The sequence below is a fragment of the Archocentrus centrarchus genome, unplaced genomic scaffold, assembly GCF_007364275.1.
Source record: "Archocentrus centrarchus isolate MPI-CPG fArcCen1 unplaced genomic scaffold, fArcCen1 scaffold_66_ctg1, whole genome shotgun sequence".
NCBI lineage: Eukaryota > Metazoa > Chordata > Actinopteri > Cichliformes > Cichlidae > Archocentrus > Archocentrus centrarchus.
The window spans coordinates 746,967-772,488 of record NW_022060283.1 but is presented as its reverse complement, the minus strand read 5'-3'; the positions used below and the strand labels follow the sequence as shown (position 1 = coordinate 772,488).

The 25,522-nt window shown below is 38.6% G+C and overlaps 1 protein-coding gene across 1 annotated transcript; it reads right to left on the bottom strand.

The window, feature by feature from the left end:
- Nucleotides 1–10,214: 10,214 nt before the first annotated feature.
- LOC115777711 (type II iodothyronine deiodinase-like) lies at nt 10,215–23,873 on the bottom strand. Its single transcript, XM_030725673.1, has 2 exons — nt 23,418–23,873; nt 10,215–16,106 (listed from the first exon to the last, which is right to left on the bottom strand). The coding sequence occupies exons 1-2, from the start codon at nt 23,640–23,642 to the stop codon at nt 15,546–15,548; spliced, it is 786 nt and encodes a 261-aa protein (XP_030581533.1). The 5' UTR covers nt 23,643–23,873; the 3' UTR covers nt 10,215–15,545.
- Nucleotides 23,874–25,522: the final 1,649 nt, after the last annotated feature.

Sequence of the window (25,522 nt, the reverse complement as noted above, 5' to 3'; positions counted from 1 at the left end):
GATTTTGTACAGCTAAGAGATGTGATGTTGAATCTGACACAGTTGCTTGTGGTGCTTTTAATCTGCGAACTAAAGAACTGCACAATGAACATATAAAAATAGCTCTGGAAACAAATAATCATTGTTTCGGAGTTAAAAGAGAGAGCATTTTTACCTCACACATTTCCACGTTCTGACCGGTTTTCCTCCTGATGTAGCTCATGATGCATTAGAGGGTGTTGTGCCAGTGGAGTTGGCTTACTGCTTGTCAGCATTAATTTCAAAAAAGTTTTTTACTATTGATAATCTAAATAAAGCAATATTGGCCTTTCCATAGGTCAGATAAGACAAATAAACCTCATATTGTGCCACAAAATTTGTCTGCTCGCAAAACTGTGGGGGGAAATGCCCACGAAAATTGGAGTTTGTTGAGGTTTCTCCCTTTTTTGATTGGACATTTAGTACCTGAAAATGAACCTTCATGGTTGGTGTTACTGGATTTAAAAGAGTTTATTGAACTTCTTGTTGCCCCAACACATACTGATGAATCCATTTCATATCTTGAAAGCAAGATAACTGAACACAGGCAAAGATACAAAGACTTGTTTCCAGCTGCCAGACTTTTACCAAAGCACCACTTTCTTGAACACTACCCTTATTTAATAAAGTGTTTTGGTCCTTTGGTTACACTCTGGACACTTAGGTTTGAAGCTAAACATAGTTACTTTAAAAAAGTTGTGAAACATACTAGTTGTTTTAAAAACATTCCGCTGACTCTAGCTTCAAGGCACCAATTCATGATAGCATTTCACCTTAACTCGCCCTCCTATGGTAAAACCTCTCTTGATATACCTAGTGTGTCCTCATTTCCAGTGGATCTTTTGAATCCAAATACTGCTATATGTTGGCTATAACATCAAAATACCCCGATATAACTGAAGTCGATCTGACTAAGAATGCATCTGTGAATGGCATACGGTACGGCACAGGCATGATAGTTGTTCAGGGGTCAACTAGCGGCATGCCAGACTTTGCTGAGATTGTGCACATGTGTGTCATTAAAAATGAGTTGCTCCTTATTGTGAGAATGCTATGCGGATGGTACACTGACCATTACAGAGCCTTTGAAATAACCCCATCACCAACCAGAGAGACAAAGCTTGTGCATTTAACTGATCTGGGAGACATCTATCCACTGGCAGATTATATTGTTGGAGCAAGCCGAATGGTGACCTTGAAAAGGCATATTATTGTTAAAGGTTTGTTAAATTGTATTTAACATGTAGGTATGTTATGATAATTACTACATCAAGGCTTAAGTCAAGGCATTGTTAACTCCTTGCACTTGGCACCATTGAAAACTTTCATCAAATACTATAAAATCTGCACAACTCTGTTCACTGCAGGCACACAGCAGTGACATGAATTGGATTGGTTCTTGGCATATTTTTCTGTCCAGATATGTTTTTGAGAATAATGTGAATTTATCAGCAGATCAGATCTTTTGAAAATCTCTAAACACTAAAAAAAATTTATATAAAAATCCTGATATATATATATATATATATATATATATATATATATATATATATATATATATATATATATATATTTTTTTTTTTTTTTTTTTTTTTTTTTTTTTTTTTTTCTCCCCTCCCTTTTTTTAAGATTGTATTTAACACTTTGTTTTATGGTTTGTGCTTTTTCAGACTGAGAATAATGGCTTCACCCTGCATACTGAAAGTCATATTGGTGGACAACACCTGCCAGAGGCTAACACTACCATGTGGACTTCCTCAATCTGTGAGTGAGCTTATGGAAGAAGTACAGCGCCAGTGTGGACTGACCTACACCTTCAACCTACAGTTTATGGATCTTAATGATGACTTCATGAATCTGACCTCAGTATCTGAAATACAAAACAGAGGCACTATTAAGGTGGTAAATCTGTCAGATCCAACCATTTTACAGTCACCTGTTTCATCTGCTGGTTGTCGTTCACCATCAACTTCAAGTTTTTCTGGTGTGAGCTGTCCTGATACAGACATTCTTTCTTTAACTGAGTCTCAGTCTGAGCCATCCATTTCAAGGTCATTGTGGCCAGACAAGTTTTGTGTTCCTCAGTTTTCCTTTGACTCTGAATTAAAACTTGACCGAGCCAATGCAGAATATAAAGAAAATGGGACACTTCTAACTCCAGATAACAAACTTTTGTCAAACATTCTTGATGGACTTGTGCAAGAAATTGTTCATTATGGACTTTATATAACTGACAACCAGTTCAACAGTGTGGGTGAGGCGCTCATACTAAAGCATCCCTGTCTGTCAGAGCGAGGCTCAGTAAGTGGGTATGCTGGTTGGAAACATCGCTTAAAAAACAAGCTTTCAATTTACTGAACTCAGTTACAAAAACTTGGTTGTCACGAAGTAACTGTCAATGCTTTGAGCCACAAGCCACAAGGCAAAGGCCCTGCTTTTGCCATTAAAAAGCCAAGGCGCTCTGAAGTGAACTATTGCCCCCCCCCATCCCACAGGAGAGACTGAGGAAACTTTAGAAACACTTCGAGTGGAATTTAAAATGGATGTAAAAAAGAGGAACAGCAAAGAAACAGTGCATCGAAAAATGGACAAGACGTTCTCATACAGAAGATTAGAGGTAGTTCAGGAAACACCCATGGTACAAGATTTCCAGGAACGGTGGCCTGCGCTCTTTGATGTGTTTGAGGTTTGTAAAATGGTGATGAAATGTACTGAATTGAAGTTGGTTCAGCCAAAAAAATATTTGTCGTCTATTTTTTCAGATAAACACTGAATTCAAGAGAATCACCACTCTGCCACTGCAGTCCCGGTTCCTCTCGCAGCTAGACATTCTGTCTTCCAAACTTATTGCTCTCTATAAAAAAAAGAGGTGGACTAATAGGCAAACGCCTAAAAAGTATAATGGACCAAATGACTGAAGTAAGATGAAAAAAAAAGATTCATTCATTTTTTGATTAGGAAATGTAGTAATTTCAAATCTGTCCACACATCCTCTACAGTAGGAAGATGTCGACCATGGGTGTGAAAGTGTTCTGAAGGGCCTTTGTGTGTACCTCAATGAAGACCCCGAACATCTGATACGACAGTATGTAGTGAGTATTATGAAACTGCTAGAATTTTTTACATTTCTAATAGTTGCATGACATTTTTAATTATTTATTATACGTATGATAATTATCATATCTGGCAACACTAATTACTGCTTCCTATAGACTGCATATATTGCCGAAAGGAAGTTTATCTAATGTGAAAACGTAAATCTGTCAATATGTGTTTGATAACTCTGGCTTTCTCAAGAACCCGGATGTGTGGCACAAAAATCTGAATTTTGTAACTGAAGTTGAATTATTGAACTGAAAGTGAAAGTAGTCCATTAAATCGTTAAATTCAGTTTCAAACCAATGCATTCAATTTCAAATTATGCACATGCAGATTTAATCTGAGTAATTCAAATTCAGTTTCTGCTGGCACAAGTTTTTGTGATTTATCATCTAGATCAATTTTAAGTAGTTTACATACTTTTAGCTTTTCTTAAAATTTGACTAATTATTGGATAAAGTAATTTTTATCAATGCCAACTAAATCTGAAAAAGTTAAATATTGCCTTTTAAGCTACTAATGTTTATGTGAATGAATGAATTTTGCATTTAGCTCATATGGTCTGGAAGCTTTAGATTTATTTAAATCTTTTTTTTTTGTCAGGGAGTAAGTGATACAGCCTTTGAAGAATCAGTTGAGGAAACTACTGTGGGGATCTTCACGGTGAAACAACAGGAGGCGCAGCCTACTCCAGACGATGTAGGAATTATCCTGGAAGGCCAAGTTGTTATCCAGGATTTAGACAATGTTCCTCTGGCTGTTGCACTTCTGTTTGGCCTCCTGTATGCTCTAAATATGAATTATCCTTATCAACTCAGGTATACCTTTGAAGTGATCCAGAAACTGATCATGGAGCTAGATGGTGGCACACTTTCAAAGAAAGTCCAGGTCCTGAAGAATAGACTCAATGAGTAATGCTGGCCAGTGAGCATGACCAGCTTATTTGAGGACTTGTCCATTTAAGTTGCCTTTCATTGTTCTCATGTTGTTGTAAACAAACTTTTAAATATGCTTAGTTACTTTAAAATAAAGGCGTTCTGTAGAAAGAAGGATTTTCGTTGTTTAAGATGTGTTTAGCCGCGCTCGATGTAATTTTTACATTTACAAACTGAAAACGTTTGTAAGAAATTGTGCAGTAAGGGGTATAACACCCCAGAAAGTTGGCCATTTATAAAAAATAGACATAACTTTGATTTGCAGGTCAATCGTTTGTGGAAGTCCATTTGAAATTTTTATTTATTTATTTTTGTCAGACTCACTTTTGTATTGGTATCTGAACAGAGAGGTTATGTAGCATGCACTTTGTTTTTCTACTTTATGTCAGTGATCCTCGGTTTGTCTGAAAACCCTGCTCTAAACTGTTAGGATGTAGACTCATCTGAATGTTGACTATTTTGTATTAAAATGTTTGGCTTATTGGAAAATGTTATCAGATGTATTTGTTTTATTCTTGCTGCAGTGTACTACTTTCAAAAGGTTTAGGCTATGTAAGATGGATTTGATAGATTAACACCAAATCTATATTGTGATACATTTTAGGTTGTTACCACATAACTACATTGTAAGTGAAACATTTAAATTAATTGTAATGTCTAGATAAAAAACTACATAATATATTCAACATGAAGTAAATTTATGTTACAAGTATAAAAGATTCATATACATAAAATGTGACAGAAATGCATGATATAAACACACTTGGATTAGGATATTTCAACATGAAATGATTAAAAGTTTACAACATGAAATATTCACAGTCATTTAACATGTATATATTATGCTGGGATTATATAATGAAGTTATAAAATGAAAACATAATCTAATTGCGTGCAACCGATGTACCGTATTTTTCGGACTATACGTCGCTCCGGAGTATAGGTCGCACCAGCCAAAAAATGCATAATAAAGAAGAAAAAAACATATATAGGTCGCACTGGACTATAAGTCGCACTTTTTTTGGGGGGGGGGGTTGATAGAATCCGAGACCCAGAGCAGAAATTCCATCTTGAACGGCAATTTAAAATAATAATGGATTAAAGAACAGGACGAACACGGTTACACCTACGTTATGCTAACGTAGCACATTCAGCTACATGACGCACAACGAACACGTGTTCGGTATTGTAACGTTGTAAACACACTTCCAAAGTCGGCGATATTCACAACAAAGGTCGTCTTTATTAACAGAAAAACGGCTGCTGTAGGCCACAGCCACGCCAACCACAACTACAACAGCGGAACAGCAACACACACACAGGCAAGCTCTCGGTCTTTTTCTCTCTCTACATGCTGCCTTCACGAACCTCCCGAACAGTCCGAAATCCCACAACATCAACACGCTCTCTAACTAAGAGAATCGCTACAGTATGTTAACGTAACATTAAGTTATTCAGATAACCATAGCATAAAGAACATACTAACAAGTTAACCAAACCATCAATCCATTGAATTCTTCATCCTCGGTGTCACTTCTAAACAACTCCGTACACTCCGTAGACGAAGCGCCGCTTCCTCTTCTGTGTCGCGTTAGTCAGACTCGTCGTCAGCTGCAGTTCCAGTTATTCCAGCCTTTCTGAATCCCAACAGGATGGTTTGTCACTGAAGCCCATGTTTTCTTGATCCATCCAATGACTTCCAGGAAAGTTGGGTGGCGCATTCTCCCAGTTGCCGTTAAGCTGTGCTCTCCATCCACTGCGCCCACAGGTTACGCAAGACTGCCTTAAAGCTGCAGTTCACGGAGATGTCAAGTGGCTGGAGTATTTTGGTTCATGTGTTATAAATGTCACATATACGTCGCTCCGGAGTATAGGTCGCACCCCCAGCCAAACTATGAAAAAAAGTGCGACTTATACTCCGGAAAATACGGTACATGTTTCAATTATATAAATCCAACAGACTTTTTTTTTTTTCAGTGTGGACATGGTCATCAAAACAAGAGACCCTACAGCTTTCCGTGGACTTGAAGTGGTAGTAGTGTAGTGAGTAGGTGTTTGCCTTGCAGCCGGAGGGTTGCCGGTTCAAGCCCCTGTCCCTGCGCTGCGTTGTGTCCTTGGGCAAGACACTAAAACCACATTGCCTAACGGTAGTGCTGGTCTCTGTCTGCATGATCGCAGATGCTCGTCTCTGGATGAGTAATCTGGAACGATCATTTCGTTGTGTGCCTTGTGCGCACAGTGACAATGAGTTGAATCTAACCTCTAAGGTAACCAGCATTAATCCTGCTTCCAGAAACATAACCAATACACTTTAGTATGTTTTAATTGATTCCCTACAAACACTACACTGACAAAATGTCACTGAGCCGGAGAAACAGATATTCAGCCAAACAGGATTTTCAGACTAAAAACTCTGAGTTTGTTAACCCTAAGGTGAGGGAAACTCCTGGTTTTCTATTTCTAAAAAACCGTTGACTTCAATTCTGCGTCAGTTACTTGGGTAACAGATTCAGTAACTAAGCCTGCTTGCTGGCACGTTTTCTTCACAAAACCCTGAGTTTCTCTCTGACGCCTCCCCTCCTGCTGTACCTGAACCAGCATACTGATCCAGCAAACAGTAACCTTCAGGGACTGTTCCATGAAGGTTACATTTTGGAGAATGTTCTAGGAATGTTCCCTGAAAGCTAGTTTTGTAGAATCTTCAAAGAACCTTCAGGGAATGTTCCCTAAAGGTTCCCTGAATCTTACCTTCAGTTAACCTTTAGGGAACATTCTATGAAGGTCCTCTGAGGTTTTCACATAACCTGCAAAAACTGAACAGGTTAATCAAATTACATTTCTAGGGTTGCGCTTTAATTTCATGTGTGGTATGCATATATAAGAGATGAATGTACTAATGTTATGAAATAATATATATCTTAGAATAACTAATTTGACTGAGGAGATTTTCTTCTTTTTATTCATTTGAAAGCTCTGAATTTGCTACTGGAAATTTTGATCTGGACCTCCTACCACTTGGTGGCAGTAGTGTACTAATTTGTAGCTTTCCCATCCATGAAACTCAAAGAAGAGGCTCTCAGCCAAACAATTTCCAACCTTTTAACATCAGTAGAACCCTGACAGTCAGAATTACATATATAATAGATCATTATCTAAATTTACTTGTTTAGCTTGTGTACTATTTTGCTGAGTTCATCTAATGACCACATAATGTTTAATGTTGCTATTTTAACATGTTGTTGATCCGGTTGTATGTTCTTTACTTTGTACTTGAAGCTGAAGCTGTACTTGCCCATCACGTCTGTCAGTGTGAGCGCAGTAGCACAGAGTCCTTAAGATCAAATTCTAAAAGCTTAGACTGGGAACATTAAAGTTTATCTGTAAATAATTTTAAGCATTTTATCCAGTAATGGCAGAAGTAATGAAACTTTTTTTTTTTTAAATAATAATAATAATTTAAAATAACTCCATTGAAAATAATTAAATGGTCATAAACTGCAGCAAACATTTTTTTTTAATTTAATAAAAAAATGGACTTGAGGGGCAGATCCACTGATGAGTCTACTGTTGTCTGGGTAGCTAATATCACAGGTGAGACACCAAATCTGATTTGGTGTCTCACCTGTTTCTCTAGATTTTTGCCTGCAGTCTCTGTCACCCATGATTTGTCCCTCTCAGGTTACAGCTAAATATTTAGATTTAAAAGTGAAATGTAAAATCAGGATTCCAGATTCATCTAATGAAAATTCAAGTTGGGTAAATGATGACAGCAGACATTATAAACAGGTCTGTTTATATCACACTCTGTCCTGTGATGACACAATGGCCCAAACTGATTAAAATGACTCTTCTTCCCTCCTGTTTTTATTTCATAGTCAGCACTGACACATGTTCATATTGCTCAGTCCACTGGATTAAAATGGAGGCTCTGCTATTTATTTACCCACTGCTATCATATTATCGAGGCTCCATTGATGAAGGTTTTCTTTCCTTACGCATGTGTTTAGCTCAGGGTGAACATACTCAGAGTTGATTGAACTCACGCTGATCAGCTGTTCTGGAACAGGAAATTCAGGGCGTTGTCGATCTCAGACTTATTCAGCTCAGAGTTATTTTTAAATTCAGTGTTTGCTGAACATGCTTCCTGGAACAGGGCCCTGCAAAGTTCTGAAAAGGTTTTATTAACCAGAAGACTGTGGTTTGCATCCTGTTTGGACCTTTTTCATTTCTACTAAGTTTGTACCTGCTTATAAAGTTTAGACAGATAAACTACTTGTTCAAGGTTAGCAAAAAATTGTGGTTAAAAATAAGTTCTGAGTGACAGCTCCATCTCAGGATACCACATTGAGGACATATTTAGATACAGTTCTGAATGAACAATTATCCAAAAAACATGTCCAGTAAAAAATGAGAATGTTTTGGTTTTGCAATTAACAGACCCAACGAGCAGACTCAGACAACTGGAGAAAGATTTCAAATATTTATTTACAAACTGGACTGAATAATGCGCTGGCAGTAAATTTATTGAGCAGGTGCTAACTTCAATGCTGATGATCAAGCAGGCCCTGCAGAGAGGGAGAGAGGCTATTAACGAAGGGAAACAGTAATTCCACTGTGAATTTTTGTTTTGAGTCCTTACTTGAGAGCTAATAGAGTTGCTCTGCAAGCGAGGTTGCTGGGGGTTGGGCTGGAATCCAGAGATGACTGAAGAGGTTCAGCAGAGAGTGGGCTTCAGGTAAATGCTTTTTTACATGGAGATCCACAAGGTGAGAGTGCTGATGAAGAGAAAGTCTGGCTGAGAGCTTAGGACTCCACAAGAGAAAACAGCTAAGTACCTCAGGTAGTGAGGCAGGAAATACAGGCAAGGAACTAGAGACCAGATAAGAAATATGTATTACAGAGCAAAACGTATGAAGCTGAGCATCAAGCTGGGGGGGCATTTTACCACCATAGAGGCAACAATCTGCAGAGAATCACTGTCACAGCCAGTCCTTTAATACTTAGCAATTGCAAGTGTGTGAGAACCGGGGAGGCTGGGAAGACTGGCTCTGCCCATGGGTGGAGGAACAGAACATCCACCCACCTCTACACTCCTCTCCTGAGAGAAAAGCAACAAAGGAGAGAGAGAGAGAGAGAGAGAAAACCCCAGCTTGCCCAGACCCTAACATAAAAAAAAAAAACACCCGTCCATTTGTGCAGGTGTAATTGTGAGAACTATGAGCGCATGACAAAAAAAAAAAACCCTGCCATTTGATGGTATGACAACAGTTATCTATCCTTTGGCTTTGGCTGAACCAAGGACGTCAGTAGCCTGAGTGTGTCATCTTTCATCTGTGGTGACTATCACACTTGGAAACCAAACAAACATCCCTTCTGAGAAAAATCTGGTTGTTTGATGGATTGTGTGAAAGTGCCCTATAAGGTCAGGGGAAACACTCTTACATAAAGAATTACAAGTGTCATGCTAGGTCCAAATGAGGCAAATGTGCCTGTCAAAACTGCTTTAATATGAAAACATAATCAAAAGAACTGGTGGCATGTCAGAACAACATACTGGCTATTTTGTGCAGACACAGGTGGGACTTGAAATTATAGCTAACCCCCTTTTTTTTGTGGTGCAAAATGTTTGAAATCTACGCCCACTGACAACATTCAGAGATGACCTACATCCAGTGATGGTATACTTGCCTTAAAAAGTAATGCAATTACTGATTACTCCTTTAAAAAGTAACTTACCCACTTTACTGATTACTTAATTTTAGAAGTAACTAAGTTAGATTACAAGTTACTTTATTAGTTACAGTCAACAGATGCCGGTGTTGTGCCAAAAAGTGATCGTCTGCCATAAAGTGATTCTGATGTTTCTATTTGCTTTTATGTGTAATTCTTTGCTTATATTGGTAAATAGAGTGCAGACAGCATGATTTATGAAGGGCTTATATATAAAATGAAGAAATAACTTTATAAAACTGATATCCTTCACCAGATTTCTGGCACAGGGCTGGAGAAGGTCAAACCCTGAAATGTAAACTGTCCCATCTTCTGAAGGTTTGCAGCAAACACATTATACTGTATATTTGATATGCTGAAGTAATAGATTTTTTGTTGTTGTTGTTGTTGTTAAGATGGCTTCTGACACAGACAACATAAAAAAAACAGATCCACAAGAACACATTTGTCTTTATTTTCCACTTGTTTTTTTCCTTTGACATATAAAAATAAACATTAAGCCTACAATAATGAAAAAGCACAGTAAACAAAATGGAAAATAGAGTTGTCTATATCAGTTATTGAGACACAAGCAGATTAACAATGAAAACAGATGCAATGGATCTGTGTCATATTGACCAGGTGCCGTTTTCTATCCAACCAGAGACTGAGTTGGGGACTCTTTCATCTAAGGTTTTCATTTGCACACCTGTGTCACAGTGACCAGAACAAACCATCTGTTCTGAGGAGCTTTCATTTCAAAACAATCATCTTGACATGTTCCAAATCTTGATCACTCATAAGCTCACAATGTTATTGAACTTCAACTATTAATATTTTGAGAATATGAAAACATTTAAGAATGTTTAATGGTTTCATGTTAAAATTAAATCTAAAGATATGAATCTGAAATAACACCTACACTAAACTGTTTAGTATGTATTTAAAAATGCAAATAATCTCCATTGAGTCTTGTTCATAAGACATGAGACGGAGAGCTCCGAGTAGGATCCTGAGATATATTTCTAAGATAAACGACAACAGTGAACTGAATTAAACAGTAAGGCATTCTTTGCCACTGTGAGGAAATTTTTTAAAAATCAGATTAACTTCAGAATTGACAGCACTGCTCTTGTAAATGGAGGACAAGCTACTCAAGGTGCAGATTATTTACTGTTTGTGACAGCTTGGTCACAGTTTGAGCTTAAGTGACAGTTTGTTTATAGACCAAAAAAAAATGGAACAAAAAAAAAAAAAAAAAAAACACCTGCAGGCATTCTAAAAGCTCCCATTGCCTCTCACCTGTCGTCAGAGTAACTGCTAGCTAACAACAGTTTTAACCACGATCCTAATATGATCTCTGGAAGTTCAGCTACAAAGTATAATGCATTTCTGTTAGTAATGAATGTTATTTATCTGAAGGTGAAAGAAAAAAAGGTTGATCACTAAGCCCATTTCTCACAGAGCATGAAAAGGAACTGACATGGATGAAGCAACGGGCATATTAACATCCACCAAGTCATCAGTGACAAGTATAGGGTTAGGATTACATTTACTGCTACCCCTTTATAAGGATTTTCACACATTATATATATATATATATCTCCTAGTTTCTGAAATTGTGACCGCTTAGCATGTAGCTAAATGCAACCTAACTCTAACCCTAACTAGTTCACTGGCAACCTGACTTAAAAGATTAACAAAAGTGCCACTTCACAAAACTTAGCCAAAGCATTCAACTTTCAGTACACAACATCCAGGACTCAGGATACAAGCTTCATTTGCTGATATTAAATTCTGTACATGTTAATACCTATAATCCACCCTGAGCATCTACCTATCATTTCTGCCTAATACCAGCCCGTGGGACCTCCCAAACTTGTCCTTAAGTCAACAAAGGTGCTTCTTCCTATACAAACCATGCAAAACAATTTTATAATATGTAAATGTGATTTCTACAATGGTTGGGGTACTTCGGTCTCTAGCTACATGCAAATTAAGCATCCAGTTATGATCAGAGGCGTTTAATGGTAATCTGTGCATGCAGTTATTCACTGTGCCTACACAATATTTTTGGAGGACGTTCAGTGTTCATCAACACTGAATCAAACTAGATTTGTTAGATTTAATGTGGCTGTTACACCCTTTAGTTAAAACAGATTTTTCCAAAATAATCTCAGGTAAAGCTGGGTATGTAGCAATAATAATCTTTCACCATGTTGTTACTCAAAATGTTAAAGAGGGAACTAGAGTACTCCACCTTCTCTGGGCTTTATTTTATCTAGTTACAACTACACACATCAGCCAATCCCAGGTCCTCTTAAATCACATCAAGTGAGTATTAAAAAGTAATAGAAAGTCCAGAGAGGAAGAAGCAGTGCAATGCAGACAACTTTTATGGAGAGCAGAGTTTTAGCTAAAAGTAAGCAGTGCTTTGAGAAGGGAGAGCTCTAGGATTGTTTATTTTCAAATGTTTTTCTTTTTGAGACTTACACCCACCGAAGCTTTGATTACAAATACAATATAATTCAAATAAAATTATTGAGCCTTGCTAATAATTCCTGACTTGTATAGTAACAAAAATAATAATAATTAAAAGATTTATTCCATCAAATACACTCCATTCATGAATATTTTGCTAATTTGATAACATTTTACTTGCCAAAGTCCTTCTAGATGCAAGTTTATTCTACAAAGGATGTTACGTGATCAGTTCTCCAAATCAACTTTAATTTTAATGATTGTAAAAATCCCGTTTATGGTTTGCTAACTTTTTCATAGAATAAAGTTTAAAGTTATACTTCTGCCAACATCAGTGCTGTTGCAGACTTTTCACTTCTTTGACTGCCACGTCTAAACGGCTCATATAACGTCTCTGTTATCTCAGTACGACCAACAGCGAAGGCAGTTAATGATAATGTACCAAAGTGCTGAGTGGAAAAGAACGTTCAAGGGTGTGTAATAAGTCATTATAGTTACTTTTTGAGAAGTTATTTGAATGACTACTATTACATCTGCTTAAAAGGTAACAGCACTATTTCTTCCTGAAATGGACACAAAAAGTTTAAGAAGTAAAAAGAAGGGAATTAATTATTCTCTCAAGGGGCTTCAGTTAATTGCAGAGCTAACTTTTGGAGAGTCAGAAGCAATGCATGAAGATATAAAACTATATGCTAGAGATATAAAAAACAAGCAAAGTAAAAGGAGGGAGAGAAGAAATCTGAAGGTCACTGAACATCCATTCAGCTCCACTTAGTCTACAAGTTGTGTCTATAAAACTTCTGTGATTTGAACAATGGACCATATTAGAAGGAGTGTATGAAAGAGCAACATCCTCTCAATGCCAGTCACTGAATAAAATGTCCTTCTTTAAAAAGCCAAATGTCCATGTGATGAGGTCTGAGCATGGTGCTAGATTTTTTATTCTGTTTTTATCCTTAGTTTCAATGAGTTTTTACTCACTCTTCCCACAGCCAAAGGCCACATAGACAAGTTAGAGAGCTGTAGGAACAGTATTTTGTAATCAAAAAACAGAACTTTCTTTGTAAATGAGAAGTGTTCTGTTTGGAGAAATTAAAACACTGCATATAAGCCTTGGACTTTAATATGAATAACTGCCTTTATACTTTAGTACAGATATTAAGCTCTCACACTTTTGAGCAAAAGTAAAGTAAATCTTTCCAGGAGAGTAGTAAGAAAGTGAGAAAAGAAGAAACCCAGAAGAAAGATGTGATGCAAGATACATGGTACTGGAGAAAAGCTTTGTTTTCCAGCAAGATAATAAGCCCAGGAAGTCAAAGCTAAACTGGAAAACTAATTCCTTAACATCCACCAAATCACCTGTGACCTGGTCAGAGTTGGTGTTTGGTTCTGATGTAACCCCACACTAAACCCTGAGCTTCCTGAGCAACAACCATTTGGGGTGGCTGTAGCTCTTTAGGTCGGTGGTTTGATCCTTGGCTGCTCCGGTCTGGATGCCAAAGTATCCTTAGGTAAGACACTGAATCCCAAATTGCTCTCCAATGCATTCGTCAGACTGTGGATGTGTGTGAATGATAGAAATGATGTGTGTAGAAAAAAATGCTTGCATGAATTGGTGTGGATGGATGAAAGAGGCATGTTGTATAAAGCTCTTTGAGTGCTCGAATAGAAAAGTGCTATATAAGAACCAGTCCATTTACCATTTACCAATTTAAAAGGCTTGGCCTGGAAACTGGAAGACGTAGCATTTCAAATAAAGTTGTACATTCAATTTTGCATTACATTTCTTCGATGAAAAGCCCTTCAATTTAGGTTTTAGAAAAGTGAAAATGCTATAGACACTAAAAGGTACAGGAAGTAATTTTGTGGAGTTATTTAATAGAAAAAAAAAGAATTTCATAAAATAAACATTGATGAGTGTTCAATTACGTCTTCAAACAAACTGATGCGTTCTCACAAACTTAGACTTAATCCATTAAAAATACATAGCTGCAGGCCCTGGTTTGCCACAGTCTTGCACTGCCATCTTAAATGCAGTGGCCAAGATGGACATCACCATTCTGTCTAATCACCTTTTAGATATTTTTGTGCATGTATATTTTCATTAGCACTTTCTCATTATGCAGTGTTCTAGTCAGCAGTTGATGCTGGACTGAGAATTTCACTGGTTCCTCTGATAGCCGGCAAGTATATTTATGAAAAAGGTTCATAAATATACTTATTTATTCCAGTTATTGTTACAATAATTTATTGTCAGCAGACAGATAGACAGGCTACCCTACCGTTTCTGGACTGCTGACAATGAGATCTGTTTTACTTTTTACATTAAACTATTTTCTATTGGTCAGTGTGAAAAAGCCACATTAAATCTACTTTGATCTCTTTCAATATCAGGAAGTAAACAGAAGATCTCAGTGGAAAACAGTTTGTTCTTATATATTGAGTTGTGCATTAAAACATATACCAGTGAGCTTCAACATTAAATCCACATGATATATTGTAGGTCCCCTTCACACCACAAAAAGAGCTTTGACCAGTCAGGGCATCGATATGGGACCTCGTCACGTGTACTTCGGGTCCTGTGTTTTGTGGAGCAGAGCCTCTGTGGATCGGGTTTCTGCCACTGCATAGCAACAATTGGATTGTTTGTTTTCTGAGCTTCTTTCTTGTGTCTCATTCCTTTATTGCAGTGTCCTGCTTTGGAAGACTATTGTTAGTGGGGAGTGCAATTACCATGGGGCAGGTGCTGGTCAGAGTATGTTAATGTGAGGACTCAAAGTTTCACAGCAGCACATTGATCACTACCTGTTCAGTTCAATTCAGTCAGCAGAATCTGGTGCCTGACCGGTGTAAAAACATGGTCTATAAAATCTAACATTTATATTGCCATAAGAATATGCAAAAAAGGGGGTGGGGGGGGTGGGTGAAATGGAGATTATTGATTTCCATCATTCATTTGGAAATCATACAAAAAATGATTTTAGCAGCAAAAAGAGGGCACAAATCCAGATGAAACATATACAGTGACAGCTTCATATGCTGCCTCTGATAAGCTTGCTAATGTGGATCATCACTACAGGTCACGTTCATCTCAGTTTCTATGAAATGGTGTGTGAAATTGTCTGATTTCAAATGCAAACCAAAATGTTTCCTTTGCAATTTAAGAATTCATACTAGCGTTATGTAAATGATACCATCATATCACATCATTTCACTTTTCTTTTTATGCTTATACAAAACCAAATAAGTTTTCCAAACTTTGAAAAGGCACTTGTCTTCCTCTCAACTTGTCCTTAGGTACTCCTACCGTCTACCATAGCTCTGTTCCAGCCACTGCCGCACATCCTTCAGATTGTAAAAAAATGGCCCTTTGCCGCCCAGGTAGGCAATTTTTTTTTGTTGTACTATACACACCCGTTCATAGGACACACCATAAGCCACATTAGCATTGTTGTCCATGCAGTCGGCGACTAGTTGACACTGCGGTGGTAGGGAAAAGTGCTCAGTGAGTTTACGTGCCGCTCCCAGTCTTTCCTCCAGGTTCTGGTGTTTCCGGAAATTGAAAGAGCAAGGACCCATTGGAGGAGCCACCCAGCCATCAGATGGGTGAGCCTCATCGATGTACACTAACAAAAAATCAGCCACATCGCTGAAGTCTTCCACTAACTGCCGGAAAGCTGGCAGGTGGCTGATGAAGGGGGGTCAGGTGGCTGAGCCAAAGTTGACCACCAGGGGGCGATCTGATGACTCAAAATCCAGAAGGCGGCACTCACCCCCATTTTGGATCCTGATGGTGCTGCTCCACCGAGGGCCATCAGGCACCTTCACCACTTTGGAATTGGGTGCCTCACAGCCAAGTTTCACCTAAGGGCGTAAAAATATACATTAACAATTATGTAGACTGTGCACATCTAGATAAGATGTAGAAGAAGAAGAAGAAGAAATGAGGTTTGCATTTATGCTTTATATACTTTTCTTGGTACAAATATGCATATTGGGCCTGCTATGGTTTCACAGTTGCAAACTATCCAGCATTGTGCTGGAATTTCAGTGTGGGGTTGTTATAGATATGACATATAATGACATACAACATATAATTATGAGTACAAGATATTTTTTTTTACTTTGTATTTGTAACTGTCACATAGTAACAATATGGTCCTGTATGTATAGTGCCATTTTGTATTAAAAAGGTTTATCTACTTAAAAAAAAAACCTTCTGTTCTGATCTTTCTAGTATAAGACTTGTAACTCATAAAGTGCTAGGCTATGTTTTTATGTTTTTAGCATCTCATACCACCAAGCGGGGAATGAAGGGATATGTCCCCAACATTTGGAAAACCCCACTAATGAAAAGATTTTTTTAAAAAAAGGAGAGGACTTTCTACCATTGTAAGTTTATATAGACACAACAGTGACTGACAGATCACTGTTGTGAGCTCAGCATCAGATGCATCTCTGGCATGAGCGCATGCAGGTTGAACACCAGATGAACCGCAAGTTAGAAGGAGAAGCAAATAAAGTTTTTTTTTAAAACCAAAGTCTCATGTACTTGAGTGCTTTAGCGCTCGCGTTTGCTGTTCCCCCTGTGTTCTCTCCTTACTTGTAAAAATTAATAAATAAATTTTAAATTTAAAAAAGTCTCAAAACAAAGTAAGTTATGAGTATAACTTAATGACTGTTAAAAAGCGTAATCAAGGCCAAAATATTTAATTATTTAGATTCCTGAAAGTAGTCACTTTGTCAGTTATCAAGGCAAATTCATATTAATGCCCCAAAATCTTCAACTTTCTAGTATTGTGTTATGTTATGTAGTGATAAGTGTAAGGCCTTTATTTAACTTAGTTCAGTAGAAAAGACATTTAAAGTTTGTAATCAATATTGCATTGCAATTTTCATCACCATTATGTCAGGGAAGCAGTTTTGCAACAAATCATGTTTTGATGGAGAGCCGCTGTTGACAGTTGACCACTATCAAATTGGATCACCTTGCAAGTTGTGGGATGGGATTGTAAAGAACTTCACTACATGATAGGGCCCAACATCAGGATGAGCCACTGTTCCCAACAAAAGCAATATGCCCAAAAAAAGCATATAAATTTGGGCATTAAATACTGAACGGCTTCCCATTACTAGGGAAAAATAACAGCAAGAGCAGCAACCCAATACGTAAGAGAGCATGTGTCCCTGACGCAGGTGGAGATCTTGGTGAGGGAAATAACACTAACAAATAAAGATTTTTTTGACTATGGCTAATGTGCTTCCTTCTGAAAATACAAGACATTTTTGAGGCATGTTTGCATTATTATTATTATTATTATTATTATTTAAAATAGAAGGGTGTCATTTAAATTGATTCAACTTTGTACCCACTGGCCTAATGTAATAATATTATAAATGATTTTATAAATGAGTTAATGTCTCAAATTATTGTTAGTGTTACCTTTGGTTGTTGGATGCTGAATTCGCTCTTTGTCTGGACCCTCACCCAGGACCAATTTACCTTGCTAGACCCTACCAGGGAGTAAAAGACCCCGGACAACAAAGCCCCTGGGTTCCCTGGGACACACAAACCCCTCAACCACAATAAGGTGGCGATTCGTGGAGGAGAATGTATCGAACAACCCCTATGAGATATAGCGTTACTGGGGCCCCCACCCTGGAGCCAGGCCTGGGGAGGGTGGACGAGAGGTTTGCTTCCCTGCACCTTTGGGCCAGGGAATGGGTCCTGAATGTTGTTGTATTTACGTGCTGAATGACAGTTCAGAAGACCCCGCCTTCTTGAGTTGCTGGGGGCGGTGCTCAAGGGTGCTCCGTCTGTAGGCTCCATTGTCCTACAGGGACGATTAACTTAACTCAAAAAGATCAATTGGAGGAAAAGACTAAATAAATATCAGCAGTACTGAAGGTAGCTGAACACAAACATACATTTGTGAGATGTTATGTATAATTAGTTTTGCGATGTTTAAAACAATTTATTTGTGAAGAAATTCATGAAGTTGTTACTAATTAAAGTTAAAGGAATATTCGGCTCAACAGAGCTCTGACTCTGTGTCAGCCTGGCTCCAGTGCTGAAAAGAAACCCGCGGTTGTTCTTATTTTCTTCAACCAGTGATGAACAAGAAGATGTCCTCACTTTATGGAGGGCTTTTTTAATAGTGCAACAAACTCTTTTTCCAGGCTAAATTAGTCTATATCTATTGGAATGATACGATACTATGAGGCCTTTAAGATAAGTTGGAGTCTGATTATTCAAGAGCTTGTAAATGAGAAGAAGGATTTTCAATTCAATTCTGGTTTTAACAGGGAGCCAATGAAGAGAAGCCAATATAGAAGAAATCTGCTCTCTCTTTCTAGTCCCTGTCAGTACTCTAGCTGCAGCATTTTGGATCAGCTGAAGGCTTTTCAGGGAGATTTAGGACAGCCTGACAATAATGAATTACAATAATCCAGCCTAGAAGCAATAAATGCACAAATTAACTTTTCAGCATCACTCTGAGACAGGATGTTTCTAATTTTAGAAATATTGCACAAATGCAAGAAAGAGTCCAAGGAAAAGAGGAAGAGAATTGCTTGGATTAAGAAGCAGAGTGACCTGTAGCTTTTCAGGTCACATGGCTTCCACAACTTCCCGATCTTAACCTAGCTGAGATGGAGCGACAAACAGCCAACGAGTGCTCAGCACATGTTTGAAATCTTCCAAGAGCTGGAAAAGTTAAAGTTGATGATCTCAAGAAGGAGGCAATGAGAATGAAGAGTGTGTTACACTGTTATCAAAGATAAAGGCGGTAACTATGAATAATTTAGCTTGTAATGTACAACCCTAATTCCAAAAATGTTGGGTCCTGTGTAAAATGTAAATAAAAACAGAATGCACTGACTTGGTTTATGAGATTTGCTTACACAAACCCATATTTTAATCACAATGAAACATAGAAAACATATCAAATGTTTAAACTGAGAAAATGTACCATTAAAAAAAACAATCATTTTGAAATTGATGGCTACAACATGTCTCAAAAAAAGTTGAGACAGAGACGTGTTTACCACTGCGTAGCATCCCTACTTCTTTTAACAACAGTCTGCGAATATCTGGGTACTGAGGAGAGCAGCTGCTGGACTCTTGGGAGGGGAATATTGTCTCATTCTTGTCTGCTTCAGTATTCTAACTGCTCAACAGTTCTGGGTCTTCTTTGTCATATTTTCCATTTGATGATGCACCCAGTGGTGCACCCAACTGGTGAAAGGTCTGACTGCAGGCATGCCAGTCTGGCACCCTGACTATACTGCAAAGCCACATACTGTTGTAATAACTGTAGTATGCATTGTCTTGCTAAAATATGAATGGGAAGCATATGTTGTTCTAAAGCTCGTACATACCTTTTAGCATTGATGGTGCCTTTCAGATGTGCAAGCTGCCAAGTCCATAGGTACTAATGCACCCCCCCCTCCTCCACCACCACCCCAACACCACCACCACCCCTACCACCATCGGAGAAGCAGGCTTCTTTAACTGATCACGTGGCATCCACGTCTTCCAAAAGGAATGTCACATTTCAATTTTTCTGACCACAGAACAGTTTCCCACTTTGCCTCAGTCAGTTTCAAATTAGTTTTGGCCCAGAGAAGACAGTGGCGTTTCTGGATCATGTTCACGCATGGCTTCCTCTTGCATGACAGAGCTTTAACCTATATTTGTGGATGGCATGGCAACATTGTTCACAGGCAATGCCTTCTGAAAGTGTTCGGAGCCAGCACAGTGACGGTATTGTGTCTGTTTTTAATGCAGCATTGATCACGGACATCCAATATTGATTTTTTTCTCTGTTCCTTGTGCAAAGACATTTCTTCAGATTCTCTGAGTCTTTATATGTGCTGCACATGATGACATATTTAAAGTCTTTGCATTTTTAAACTGGAGAACATTATTCTGAAATTGCTCCACAAATGGACCCAATTTTTTTCCAGATTAGTGAAGCCCAGTTTATTTGTGAGAAACTCTAACCTAATCATGTTACTGACCTGTTGCCAATTAATCTAATAATTAACCTAATTAGTTGCATAACGTTCCTCCAGCGGTTTCTTTTTAGTACCACTTATTGTTCCAGCCTTTTGCTGCCCCCATCCCAACTTTGATGGATATTTTTCACAAAATAGTAAAATTTCTCAGCTTCAACATTTGAAACGTTAAATGTTGTTCCACTGTGAATGAAATGTAGATAAATGAGATTTGCAAATCACTGCAGGACTACAGACTCCAGACAGAAAGGAAGGACCGGCACCAACTGTTAGCAGCACCTGACCTTTCAAAGATAAACATCAGTGTTTGCAGAGACTATTATCAGAGCCATATTTATATATAAAAAACAGACTCTGGTAATAATTATCTTTGCATGCGGACATTGTGTGACTATCTGTTCACAGCTATTTAGTAACCAAATACGTTGTTAATCAGATTTTATTCTATCAAAAAACAAAGATACATGTATTTGCTTTTCTATTAACAGTTGTATGATTTATATCGTTTTCATTAAGAGCGAGTCTGGCTAGATCACCACTGTACATGGAAACAACATCTGTCTGCCTGTATTATGTTTTTTTGCTTGGACCTGTCACTGTTTTGAGCATGTTTGCTGGGATAATGCTGTCAGGACATTCACTGGGCTGCTGCTCTATCACTGGCTTAGCTTAGGCTTAGAGGTTTTTAGTAGACCTGTTCTGCTTATTTAGAGTAGCTTTGCATGATTCACAGGTCAAAATAATCCTTATGTATCCCATACTGGGCCTTAATGCAGCTCCTCATTTTACTTCTTAATCAGACTGTTTTAGTTCTCGCTCTCTTTAAATGAACTTTCTTCCATTAGACCGTCCCTCCTAAAGACTGATTTGCAGGTGGGCTGGGCTTCTATACTTTAGGCCAAAGCTACAAGCCTGAGATATTCCTTTTCTTTTCCACCATAAATGGAAAAGGTTATATAAAAATGTCTGGCTGTTTAAAGCAGCCTGAAGCTGCTGAGCTGCTGAGCTTTGGGCTCACTGGAATTTTTTTTCAACATACACTGATCTCATTATTCAAAACTCTGGCCAATTTTAATAGGATCTTTACAACAAAGAATAGAGAAAAGTAAAAACCTAAACCTTTAAACCTAATCTGAAGCTACAGTTTAAACTGCAGGCAGACTGTGATGTTTACATAGTGGGCTCCTGCTGTGGCAGAGGAATAGGATCTCTGCTGCAGAAATGAACCAGGGAGAATATACAAATAACTGCTTGGAGGTAAAACAGACAACGTGGTCTTACAGTGGGTCCCTGGCAGTTACCAGAAGGAAAGTGTGGGGATTCAGACAGACCCAAATGAATCCCTTGTGACATATTTCCCAGGATGAATGCTGCCAACAGGAACTCCTCAGTAGGGGTATACAGACTGCACTTGTCTTACTGTGCAATAATCACATGTAAGTTTTATCCATTCCTTGTCCCTGATACATGCCCTATTTAAGATTTAAAAAGTGCTCCCTAAACATTGTAAACTAATTCGAATTTGAGGTTTTCAAGTTATGTAATAACACTCACAGAAACACTGACAGATGTCAGTCAGGCATGGACTGTGTAAGCTTAAATGAAGGCCTCAGAAGACAAATAAAGGCTCTACACACCCATGGTACACCCAGGTGTACCATGGGTGTGTAGAGGCTTAACAGAGCATAGTAATCCGCAGAGATTTGTCTGTAGATTCTTTTTTAAGTAATCTTTGGGAGTGCAAATCTCAGGAAATCAAAATATGCAGGATAGTGGAACCTAGCTCCTCACGGAGTCTCTCTTTCATATTTTGATATTATTATAGCACAATAAGTTGACTTTAAAAAATGCGCAACTAATTTCTGATGATAAAACACACAGTGTTTTGTCTTGTGACATAAAAAGGGCCCTACATCCCTATAGGTTCAGGATGTCATGCTAAAAAAAGTGTGTCCAAGGTGCAAAGCTAAAGGATAAACACAGCCAACACAGACTGAAGTCTGGCTACCGCACAACCTTTTTAGAAGCCTGCTGCACACTCACGTAACTAGTGTCATGCACCAACTACTCATTTCTAGCAGAACATTTTTGCTGAACCACTGTTTCACAAGGTCTGTCATTATATTATGAGCCTAATAATAATGTATTAACTTTATTAACAATTACCAAAAAACAAAGGGTCACAATAGTGTTTATTTCCATGGTAGCAAGAACTCCAACTCTCTGGACTTCCTGTTCCATTGGAGGCGCCTGATCAAAGCGGTTGAATCTCAGATACAGTTTCTTTTTTTTTTTTTACAGGTTGTGACTGCAATAAAATATATTTTTTGTATTATGAACATCACAGCATCATCAGTCACTTTCACTGAAACGTCACACAACCATCACAATTCTAAATTCATGCATTACATAAACATCAGGAGAGATATACATGTTGTTGTTTAACTACACTTCTAACGTCTATAAACAGGTGCCATCAACAGTGTCCTTAAAAAAATGACATTGATTTGTGTCATTTTAGTTCAGCTCACACATATAAATACTGTATATTTAAAATCGAAAATACAGTGGGGACTCTTACGTCCAGAAGAATATATAAATCATAATTTTAGCTGTATTGCGTGACTGTTATTTATTGAGGACTATCTCACGGGCGCCATCTGCTGCATTCCCAGATGAACTGCAACTAATTTCTATACAATGGGATAAACAGGGGGGAGAATAGCCCCCAGATTTCCTCCATGCATGCATAGTCTGTTAGTGACAAAACATGAACTAGTTTGCCTAGAGTGATTTGTCATGCATAAAGCTGAGACACACGCTACTCTTTGGGTGTTCAGCCTGGCTATCCTTTGGCTCCGCCACTGCTATGCGCCCCCCGCCCCCCGGTTTCTCTCTGTCACGCACTCGCGTGCGCACGCTAGGCTACAAACACGAAAAACAAGTTCTGCTCAATATGCGCGTCGACAATGAAAAAGCAAGAAAGTTTTCCGAGGGTGTGCCGCAAATATTCATGTAGACTATGGCGCAGACAGGTGTGGAAGCAAAAACACTGGACGTCTTTTAATAACAGTTGTGAGTTCCGTGGATCGACGTCAGTGCATCGAGGTATTAAAAGCACTTAGAGCCCCAATAAATAAACAGCAGAAACTTTACCTGCTTATAGGCGTCCAGGAGGAAGCTATTCCAGACAGAGCGCAGCCCCGCCGAGGTCAGCATGCGGCGCCACTCTCCGCAGCCGGCGGACCGAGAGCAGCTGAGCAGCGAAACGACGCGCTTCACCAGCACCACTGAGTCGTACAGGGCAAGGAAGAGACAGTTGGAAAAGAAACCGGGCAGTATCTGGAGTGTCACGAGCAGATCCTCGCCCGCCGTTCCCATGTCCTCTTTGCGTTTACACGACCGCCGGCGAATTACTGAAGAGCCTTCATCGCGTTGTGCCACAGCTCTTATGTGCTCAGCTCATAGTTTGGGATCTGTTTCATGCACTGGGCCAGACTGTGTGCATAAAATGAGAAAAGTGTATGAAGCGCGTCTTGCAAAGCGTCTCTCAGTTCGGCAGTGTGCGCACCGACGACAATCCCCTGGAGCGCTGTCGTTCTTTTTGAAAGGATGAACATTGTAGTTAATATTAAGCCTCACGGCTTATCTGTGCTGCAAGATTCTGACGTCAGATGTAGTGCAATCACTGTCTCCTCCTTCTCCTTCCTCTCCCCCCTCAGCTTCATGCGTAGTTTCTCGGCAAAGCCCCAAATCGACCCCCCGCCCCCCCTTTTTTTCCTACAGTTTTAAAGTTGTTCATAGTAGATTTCTATTTTCCACTGCCTGCTCGAATCTTAATTGGCTTCATGGCTTTTGTCATCCAGTTAACTGAATTTTATGGTATAAGGATGACAGTTGTGACTTGTAAAAAGTGTTATTTATTAAGTGGTGCTAATTCAAATAGATATGTGATATTACCGATTTAAAATATAATGTATTTAATCCATACCATACCAACACCTTTTGATATACTAACTTTTTTAAAGCAAATGTGTATAGTGTTTTGCATAGTAAGATGTTGGCGGTTCTTCTTCTACATTGCCTGCTGTGAGAGTGACCTCTACAAAGTCAAGTCAAATCAGATTTATTGGTATAGCACTATTCAGACACAACGTAATTCAAGTGCTTTACAGAGAGAGAGGGAGATAATGTATACATGTACACATACAATATAATTTAACCATACATGTACAATCATGATAAAATATAACAACAGTACTGAACGCAAAAAACATAGTAGAGATGTTTCCCATGTTCACAGGTGTCTACTGTCTAGTACAGTGGTTCCCAAACTATGGACCGCGGCCCCCTGGTGGGTCGTGAAGGTACTGCAGCGGGGCCGCAGTAATAACAGAAATTCAGTGTGAAATTACCTCGAAGTATGCATACTTACATATTTATATAAATGTATTTATTTATATAAAAGTGAATTAAAACTGACAATAGGAGGTGGTTAATTTGTTATATTACTCATTCTGACCTACATTTACTGCTCTTGTATTGAAGTTTATGTCCCAGTGGCAAGTGGATCACATATTGGCATGAGCACTTTACGTATGACTGGGTAGTATTAGCAATTTATAGCCAAGAGCCTGTGTTGTTTATGTTTTTGAATCAAATTTTCAAGGAAATACATCACTTTCTTTTGTGTTTTTATGAGAGTGAATACAGGAAAATTTCACAGGCCAGCACTATCAGATGACTGGGGCGATGGGGGACCCCATGGGATTTTCTGGTTTTTAAGTGGGCCTCAGCACTTCTGACTTTGGGAACCACTGATCTACTAGATGCAATTGTCAACACAAATCGAGACATTGCTCTCACCAAGGTTGTTTCTGCTACAACCTTAGTAAAAGCAATGTCAATACAGTGGTAGAACTATGGGATGAACCATGTCCCCGGGGCAGCTGTTTTAGGCTGGGATTAAGTGGTCTTGCAAATGTGTCCATCTGCATACAGGTTTCCATTCAGACAGTGTACAGAGAGGGGTTTTTCCCCACTGTAAATGTGGTCCTGTGCAGTGCTCCAAAATTCCAACTGTATGTTGCTAGACCCGAATGACCAATGCATTGATTGAATGCTGATTGGTTGGGCTGGAATAGGGAAAGGAATGAGCATGGAGTTCACCAGGAAATGGAAAAGCATGAAAAAGATCATCAAAGATGAAAAGTACTACACAAAAAGTATAGACAGTGGCTGTGATGGTCACTGGCTGACAG